Source organism: Prunus dulcis, chromosome 5 (assembly GCF_902201215.1).
Source record: "Prunus dulcis chromosome 5, ALMONDv2, whole genome shotgun sequence".
NCBI classification, from domain to species: Eukaryota; Viridiplantae; Streptophyta; class Magnoliopsida; order Rosales; family Rosaceae; genus Prunus; species Prunus dulcis.
In genome coordinates, this window is record NC_047654.1 from 12788384 (window position 1) to 12797553 (window position 9170).

The 9170-nt window shown below is 39.5% G+C and overlaps 2 protein-coding genes across 5 annotated transcripts; one reads left to right on the plus strand and one right to left on the minus strand.

Annotated features, from left to right (window-relative positions):
* The first annotated feature begins 756 nt into the window (after positions 1-756).
* LOC117629062 lies at positions 757-6419 on the plus strand. Its single transcript, XM_034361584.1, is given in 5 exon segments — positions 757-918; positions 1119-1234; positions 1236-1327; positions 1614-2149; positions 2237-6419. Coding segments are annotated over 5 exon segments (5034 nt in total). The 3' UTR covers positions 6365-6419.
* Positions 6420-7097: 678 nt separating this feature from the next.
* LOC117627912 lies at positions 7098-8686 on the minus strand. 4 transcript variants are annotated; one of them, XR_004585849.1, is made up of 4 exons: positions 8008-8685; positions 7809-7912; positions 7445-7700; positions 7098-7321 (listed from the first exon to the last, which is right to left on the minus strand). XR_004585849.1 is itself a non-coding variant. In XM_034360227.1 (3 exons), exons 1-3 carry the CDS (start codon positions 8552-8554, stop codon positions 7527-7529), a joined length of 798 nt encoding a protein of 265 aa, XP_034216118.1. In that variant the 5' UTR covers positions 8555-8686; the 3' UTR covers positions 7098-7526. The 4 variants fall into 4 exon arrangements, 3 of the variants coding, with proteins under 3 accessions (XP_034216118.1, XP_034216119.1, XP_034216117.1); XM_034360227.1 differs by having other exon boundaries at positions 7098-7700; positions 7836-7912; positions 8008-8686; XM_034360228.1 differs by having other exon boundaries at positions 7098-7700; positions 7831-7912.
* Between the last annotated feature and the right edge of the window lie 484 nt (positions 8687-9170).

Consider the following 9170-nt stretch of genomic DNA (forward strand, 5'->3'; position numbering starts at 1 on the left):
CTCCACTTAGGTCTCCATCATTTTAATTTTGACGATTCAGTTCTAATTTTTTTTTTTTTTAAAACATTCAAATCAAGTGCTACAAATGCAAAATTGTTCAGGAAAAACAACGAATTATCATGTTTTGGATTGATTGCAAATATTTTGGAGAGACGAAAGTCTCCTCATGTGTGGTAGTTACATATTGGCACATTGAATTTCATCAATTAATTTGACAGAGATTACATCTTGTACTTGATTGCAAGCCAAACTAAATTAAACTACATAACTAAAATTGCCAAAACGGAAATGATAGGGTTCAATGTGGGAAATGAGTCAAATTACATGGACCAAAAAATGTACCCTAGTAGCGTTAAGGTTACAAAATTGTTGTGAAGAATTCTCCATAATTTAGCAGATCACAAATTTTCCATCTCCATGCATGTTCATGCATTGTAGACATAGTCAAATTAATTCACAATATTGAAATTTGAGAAGATGAAGCATTCCTTCCTCTACTTTTGTCCCTTGGAAATTGAAACGGAGAAAAAACGCCTTACATTCTCAAGAAATACCAAAAGACTACTCGGTATCAGCTTTGTCTAAAGTAATCTCATCCCATGCATTAATTGAAACTCATCAATATCAATAAACTTCGATCTCTCAAATATAATCAAACTCATTCCCACAGTCATCACCACACCATCTCTTCTATCTTATCTTTCTCATTCAGTCATTCTCAGCGAACTAAGCTTAGTTTGAAGAAGAGACACGCAAATGGCGACACCAAAAGAGCACGTAGAAGATATACGAAAGAAAAAGTTCTCCATAGGAGCAGAAGCAATCAACCCTTTGACTGAGGATCTTCACCAGGCTGTCAAGAATCTCTCTGCTGAACTCTATGCCAAAGATATTCATTTCTTAATGGAACTCATCCAGGTGAGTTGTTTTATGCAAATATACATTCCTAATATATCATGGCTTTTATTAGTTTGCTGTTAACGTTGAGCGCATAGCATTGTCTTAGAATCTTTTGAATCTCTAATACTTTAGTGTGTGTATATATGAGTATATCTGAGTATATATTTGTCAGTCTATTTGAATATATAATTTAATGGTTCATGCTACTTACTTTACAGAATGCAGAGGATAATGAGTACGCAGAGGTGGTTGATCCATCACTTGAGTTCCTCATAACGTCTCGGGATATAACAGGCACAGGGGCTCCTGCCACATTGCTGGTTTTCAACAATGAGAGGATTTTCTCATAAAAACATAGAATCCATTTGCAGTGTTGGACGGTCCACCAAAAAAGGCAACAGGAAGCGTGGCTATATTGGGGAGAAAGGTATGTCTTATATAGATGTTTGATTTTGACTGTAATCAATCTTAACATGCTTTATATATAAAAGAAAAATATTGGCATGTTATATGTAGATGCTTGGAAACTAAAGAAAAAAATACTACTGCGTTGAAATCATACCCATGTTTTTGTTCAAATCTGAGTCAAGCTGTTGTTGTCTATTTGGTTGCCGATAAGCATGTTGATGTTCCTTGATGCGCTTTTTCATTTGTGTAGTTTATGCATCTCCATGATTTTTGCTGATTCAATCAAATTTGTGATTAATATACAGGAATTGGTTTTAAAAGTGTGTTTCTCATCACTGCACATCCTTATGTGTTCAGTAATGGTTATCAAATAAGGTTTAGTGAAGATCCTTGTGTGCATTGCAATCTCGGGTACATAGTTCCTGAATGGGTTGATACAAACCCTAATTTGTCTGACATAAAACAGTTATATGGTTCTGCTTCTGCCCTTCCAACAACAACATTGATCTTACCTCTAAAGCCCGACAAGGTCCAAGCCGTGCAGCAGCAGCTGTCAAGCATACACCCTGAGGTTCTGTTGTTTCTTTCAAAGATTAAGAGGCTCTCAGTCAGGGAAGATAATGAGGATCCAAGTCTCAGCACTGTTAGTGCTATTGAGATAGTGAGTGAGACTGACTTTGTGACGAGGAAGAACATCGATGCGCAGTCCTACACCCTCCATCTCTCTGCAGAAGAAAGTGGTAAGGTGTTTGAAAATGAATGCGGCTATTATATGTGGAAGCAGAAGTTTCCTGTCAAGCAGGAATGCAGAGTTGAGAGGAGAATGGAGGTGGATGAGTGGGTGATCACCCTTGCATTTCCAATAGGAGAACGCCTTCGCAGAGGAATGAACACTTCTTCTGGGATCTATGCATTCCTTCCAACTGAGATGGTGACAAATTTTCCCTTCATAATTCAAGCTGATTTTCTTCTTGCATCATCAAGGGAAACAATTCTCCTGGACAACAAATGGAATAAGGGTATTCTTGATTGCGTGCCCATTGCATTTGTTAATGCATTTATCTCGCTTGTTAGATCTATTGTAGATGCTCCTGTGTCTAGCTTGCCTCATATGTTCAAGTTCCTGCCTGTCCAGAGCTCTTCCTATGAAGAATTGAATGTTGTCAGGGAGTCTATAAAGGCAAAAATTGTTGAGGAAAGCATTGTCCCTAGTGAGCCCCACAAGGAGCAGAAGTTCTTTTACAAACCTCGTGAAGTGGGTAGGTTGATGCCTGCTTTTTGGAATATTTTGAGGAAGGCAGAGGATCAAGGGGTAAGTTTGATTAATCTCTCATCTCATGGAAGATATGTTCTGTCGTATTCATTTGACAAGGTCGAGTATGATCACATACTGAGTTTCCTGGGAGTTGAACCAGTAGACAATGAATGGTATGCTAAATGCATCCAGGGTACTTCCAATCTTGTAACTGGGGTGTCGGATGTTGTCTACTTGGAGCTTCTTCTGTTTATTGCTGATAATTGGGTTTCCAAATTTTGCCGCTCTAGCATCAAGAACATATCCTTAATTAAATGTGTGGGGAATGGAATTAAATCTTTGTGCAGCATAAGTGCAATCCAGAATAGTCGAAGTAAAGTTTGCCTATCCATTAATTCTTGTCATGTCTCATGGCTGATTGATTGGAACTGCGAGTTTATATCCGTTGCTAGCTTTCTTTTTATGCCAAAAATCACACAGGAAGCTATCTGGTCGTGTTCTCGGAAGGAGACATTGGTGAAATGGCTTTCGGAGCAAGTCAAGGTCTGTTCTGTAAGCCTATATGAATATGCAGTTGATCTCTTTGACAAGTCACTTAATGAGAGGAAGCTTGTTATTGCAATTGCCCACTTTTTGTATCAGTCATTGTGCAAAAGTTACATCTCAGATCGAGAAGTTGATAAATTATGCAGAATTATGCCTCTGGTGGATAAGTATGGGAGCATCATCAAAGATAGGGCTGGGGTTATTGTCCCTGCCAATGGAAGCAAATGGGCGGGGTTAACTGATTCTAATCTGTGGAGAAAAGAAGGCTATGTTGAGTTAAGAGAAGATTATTTGGATTCAGGTCGTTTTGCTGGTAACATTACACCACAGAAGAAGCTCCTTGAGTTTCTTAAAGTTCATGCTGGAGCTTTGGATGTCCCTTATATATCTGCCCCAAGTGATGGTATCTCAGCATTATCTGCTCAACTTACTAAGCAAAATACATTTTTGCTTTTGGACTGGATTCATCAACTCATGTATCAAGGTGTTCGAATCCCACAGAAGTTCTTGACGTGCATAAAAGATGGGGGCTGGCTGAAAGTTACTTTGAATGGCTCTTCTGGTGTCAGGCCACCTTCACAGTCATTCCTACTTAAGTCATCATGGGGAAACATTTTGCAGGATGGCTCCGTTTTTGTTGATATCCCATTGATTGATCAGAGCTATTATGGTGAGAGAATTAATAGTTACAAGGACGAGCTGAAAAAGATTGGAGTCAGGTTTGAGTATGCTGAAGCATGTGAATATATGGGGAAGCATCTAATGTCTCTTGCTTCATCTTCCACTCTAACCCGAGACAATGTACTTTCTGTGCTACGTTTCATCAAGTTTTTAAGAGACAAGTATCTTTCCCCAGACGATTTTATCTGCAGTATTAAAGAAGGCCAGTGGCTTAAAACATCCCTTGGCTTCAGGTCTCCGGTAGGATCAGTCTTGTCTGATAAAGAGTGGGAAATTGCATCAAAAGTAAGTGACATTCCCTTTATCGATAAAGCATTCTATGGTGGTGAAATATGTAAATTCAAAAACGAACTTGAGTTGCTTGGTGTGGTTGTCTCCATCAGCAAAAGTTACCAGCTTATAATTGACAACCTGAAATCACCTTCTCGCTTAACTTCTCTGCCAGCTGAGGCTGTTCTATTGATGCTTCAATGTATGCAGCTTTCCAGTTCATCTGAGAAACTTGTCAGAGCATTGAAAGGAACTAAGTGCCTGAAGACAACTGTTGGTTACAAGTCTCCAAATGAATGTCTCCTGCCCCAAGTTGAATGGGGCTGCATTCTGCAGGTATTCAGTGGTCTCCCATTGATTGATCACAATTTCTATGGAAAAGGAATATATTCCTACAGAAATGAGTTGAAGAAAACAGGGGCGGTGGTTGATTTTGATGAGGCTGCGAAAGTATTTGCTCGCTATTTCAGGCAGTATGCATCATCGGCTTCCATCACCAAAGAAAATGTAGAAGCATTTCTGTCCTGTTACAGAAAGCTGGAGGGAACTCCTTTTAAATTTCCTGCAGATCTTAAGAGCTGCATTTGCAAAGAAAAGTGGCTGCGTACTCGCCTTGGTGGTTATAGATCTCCAAGAGAGTGCATTCTGTTTTGTTCTGATTGGGAATCTATCTCTCCCATATGCCTTCTCCCTTTTATTGACGATTCTGACACTTGTTATGGCAAGAACATTCATGAATATAAGCAAGAGCTGAAGAGCTTGGGGGTGGTTGTGGAATTCAAGGATGGGGTCAAGTTTGTGCCTTCTTGTCTTTATCTTCCCCAGAATCCGAGCAGCATTTCTCGAGAAAATGCACTTGCTTTGCTGGACTGCATACATATTTTATTGGAGGAGAAAGATTACTCCTTTCCTGATGTGTTCAAGAAGAAAGTTTCTCAGGCATGGCTGAAGGCTCATGATGGTTACGAGCCTCCGAGCAAGTGCTTGTTGTTTGATTCCGAGTTTGGTAAGTATCTAAAGCAGACTGATGGGCCTTTCATTGATGAAGAGTTTTATGGTTCTAAAATTACAACATACAGAAAAGAGCTCTCTGAAATAGGGGTGATTGTTGAAGTGGACAAAGGATGTCCTTTGCTTGCCAGCCAGCTTGCTCTTCATGATGAATTGTCCACTTTTGTTCGAGTATATAGTTACTTGAGTGAGTTTAAGTGGGAGCCGGATAGCAAGGCTGACAAAAGGATCTGGTTTCCAAAGGGAAATCAGAATGGAGAGTGGGTTAATCCAGAAGAGTGTGTTATATATGACAAGGATGAGCTGTTTGGCTTGCAGTTGACTGTTCTGGAGAAATACTTTGAGCATAACCTATTGGTGTTCTTCTCCCGTGCTTATGGGGTAAAGTCCTGTCCTTCAATTGAAGACTACTGCAGGCTTTGGAAGGTGTGGGAAAATTTTGAAAGTGGATTGTTGCATGATCAATGTTGCAAATTCTGGGGGTATGTTTCAAAGCACTGGAATTCAAAAACGGAGAAAACTCTTGCTGAGGCTTTGGTGAAAGTACCTATTAATTCAGGCTCCGCTGGAATCTTGTTGTGCAACAAGCAAGATGTTTTCATTGCTGATGACCTTCAGCTGCAGTATCTTTTTGAACAGTCTTCTCACCAAGTTTTTGTTTGGTACCCTCAGCCTAGCCTGGCTTCCTTGCCTAGGACTAAGTTGCTTGAAATTTACAGGGAAATTGGTGTTCGTACTATCTCTGAATCAGTGCAGAAGGAAGAACTATTCCTAGCAAATGATGTTGAACTACAGTTAATTCCAACAGAGAAATTGATCGGGAAAGCGCTGCTCAGGCTGATACTTGGTTTTCTAGCTTGTGCTCCCATTAAAATGGAAGCAGAGAAAAGGCAAAAAGCTGTCCAAGGTCTTGCCAATGTTGCTGTTGTGGAGACATCTGAACCAAACACTGTAAGCTATGATCTACCATTATCTTCTGGGAAAATTTTGAATGTGAGAGGTAGCCGAAAGGTACGATGGGATAGAGAAGATTCCAAAATTTTCACCGAGAAGATGGACAGATCTGGAGGATATAAGAGCATCATTGAGTTTGCTACATATTTCTCTGAAGCAATTTCTGAGTTTGTACTGTGGGAGATCCCTGATCATATACATGCACTTTCTGAGCTGATCAAGTTGGCCTTTGTGCTAGACCTTGATGAGGAAGCAGTTACTTTCTTGATGAAGTCCAAGAATTTGCAGATCTTCGCGGAGGATGAGGAGTTTCTGAATTCCGCCTACCGTTCTGAGTAGTTATGCTATGTGATTACAATTATAATAGTCTATCATATGATGATTTGAACTATATTTTGTTTTGGTTGTATGCTTTTGTCTGTTGGATTCTCTTGTTATTCTGAACAAGTTTTGCTCTTTTATGATATGAAGCTTATTCTATCATCTGGTATTTTCATAACCGTTTACTTTCATCTGGTATTTTTTTATTGCTAATGATATTTCACACTACTTCGGATTCTCTTTCTACCAGAGTTGAGATTTTGTGACATACTGCTTGGTTGTTAGCATAATGATCCTTGACTTACAAGTCCTAATAGATTTCAGTTTGATGGAAAAAATTATGATCTGCATTGAAGTTACTGAGACTTCCTCAGACTTTCCTAAGATAATCTTTCACTACATTTAGCAGCTTTAAGTAAGCTGAAAGGAGCTTAATCAAATTATGTCTTCAACTTAAAACTCTGTCATATTGTTTTTATCTTGCAAATCTGTTAGAACATGTTTGTCGTTAGGAGAAATTGCACAACAGGTTCTTAAGAAATTAGAAATGTTTAACTAATCTAGCGGTCTGAGATATTGCTAATATACTAATTGTGGTCGTACATTAAATTTTTTGTTTGATTTCTTTGTACATAAGGTCACTTTTAGATTGCCATGCCTTATCAAAATCATCAAAATCACAATATACATGCTATGCAGAGTGAACTCAACTCAACATTGTGTCAGAATATTGTATCTGCACATGCGACCATAGAGGAAAAAGCTTGCCAACAGTACAAGTGCAATGCGTATAATAACAATGTACATCTGCTGATTACATTGGGACACAAATTTTGATCTGATAAACTTTCTACCTTTGCAAAAAGGACATGACTTATAAGTCATGGCCTAGAAATTACAGGAAAAAGGAAATCCCAATGGCCAAGTACAAGAAATAAGATGGAAGGAAAAAGATGAAAAATACTCTCACTCTTCCTGCTCATTCCTCTTAGCTAACGTGTCTGCTCTCGTGCAGCTCCATCCTGCACAACAGTATAGGTGCAGTCCCACCCTGCAATGGTAAGAGATAAGTGGAATATGGGGTTGGCAATTTCGAACCCGAGGCCTCTTGGCTTCTTGGAACCAAGCTGTCAGGGAATGGATCAACAATGTATATCAAGCCTCACAATTCCTGATGCAATCATGTGGCTGCAGATTTCTTAGCAGCTACATAGGTGGTTCTGTCGTGGCCACCAGTGCAACCTGCGTAGTAGCAACCCTTAACGTTCAATAGATTCTTTACAGTGTTTGGTCTGAGTGCATTTTTTATTCTTCTTCTTCTCCTTCCTTTCTGTTTTGTCTTTGTGTCCTGGACCTGAAACATGAAATGAAACACTTAGAGAACAGAAAACCAATCTTTCTTCTGCTTATATTATAACAAGGCTAATGAATTAATTAATCAAAGAATTCATAGGATATTTACATCATTGGTTTCAATCATCGACCTTACGCTATCAACACTGCCGTCAGCAGACTCAGCACTTGGTGATTTCTTATGCTTGAAATCCTCATCTGTGATGTTCTTACCTGCATTACATCAATTCTACAGCTGTTCATATTTCTTGTCCATGAAGGAATATTCTACAAATTACATGCACCCCATTTTCTATGTTGCAACTTACTGTCATCATTTTCTATTTCCAGAGGATCCATGCAATAAACTCTGAAACTTGGTGACGCCGGACACAGATGGATTTTGCTGTTCCGTTGCATGCCCGCATCATTAACTTCATCCTCTTCCTCTTCCTCCCCCTCTGTGGTTTCCCCCATTGCAAAAACCCCCCCTATATACACATTCACCCCCTTGGCCTCTTTATCATCTTCCACACTAAACTCCGCCCCATCTCTTCTGATCTGGTCCTCATCAGACTGTTTTGTTCCTCTGTCAAGCTCTGGCAATCTTGGTACCAACTCCAATGTTTGTGGTGTTTTAGGAGATGGTAAATTTTCGAACTCTGGTGAAGACTGCAGCGAATGAGGCACAGAGATATCTACCTCTTCCTGTTCACCATCCTTAAGTAGCTGTTTCTTGGAGAAAGTGTGGGAGGCTTTTAGTTTTTTTGCCTTTGTCCGGCCTCTGATCTCCTCAAATTTTCTCTGCAAGAGTGAACGAATTCGAGGAGGCACAGCTTCACCTTCTGGGGTGAGCTTTGAGTTTTGGCCACCCATTGGAGAGGAGAACAATGGGAGGTTAGGCCACAATGGCAGGGGAAAGAGATGCAGAAGATAAGTGGTTAGAAAAAAAACTTATGAGGTAGAACGGAGAATTTGAAAGAGAAGGGTCAAGGGGAGTTAAATAATTATAGGGAAACTTGATGCTAATCAAAAATTAATAATATGGATATATTTGGTTTGGTGAACTGTACACTATGGTTTTAGATTTGCTTGTGGTTAATTATAGCAAATTGTTGGTGTTTTGCAAACTCAGCTCTGACTATGAATCTCCTATATTTGTGAACTTTCAATTTTTCCAGTTGTGCCCTCCTGCCTGTCATGATCAAACAAACTTACTATATTTGTAGTTGTGTACATGTTTTGCTGTTTCTTTCTTTGTTTTGCTTTTGCTTTTGGTTTTGGGGCCATGTATTTCGGTTGTTGAAAGAGTCTTGCGCAGTGCCTTAGCAAGAGTCAAAGGAGAAATGTATGCCAGCTCCTGTTTATCTCTGCCAACCATATGAGCCAGCTTCAACAAAATCTCAAGAGCCTCAAATCATAGCATTCTTCTGACCTCTCTGAGCTCTAAACAGAACAGATAATTAGGATGGCTACAACTACAAGTATAATT

Excerpts from the sequence above, each read along its gene's own strand:
- LOC117627912 (XM_034360226.1), bottom strand. The coding sequence starts at position 8,554 with ATGGGTGGCCAAAACTCAAAGCTCACCCCAGAAGGTGAAGCTGTGCCT. Across the intron at positions 7,913-8,007 it reads GGAAATAGAAAATGATGACA|GTAAGAACATCACAGATGAG; the intron begins GTAAGTTGCAAC and ends GATGTAATGCAG. Across the intron at positions 7,701-7,808 it reads CGATGATTGAAACCAATGAT|GTCCAGGACACAAAGACAAA; the intron begins GTAAATATCCTA and ends TTCATGTTTCAG.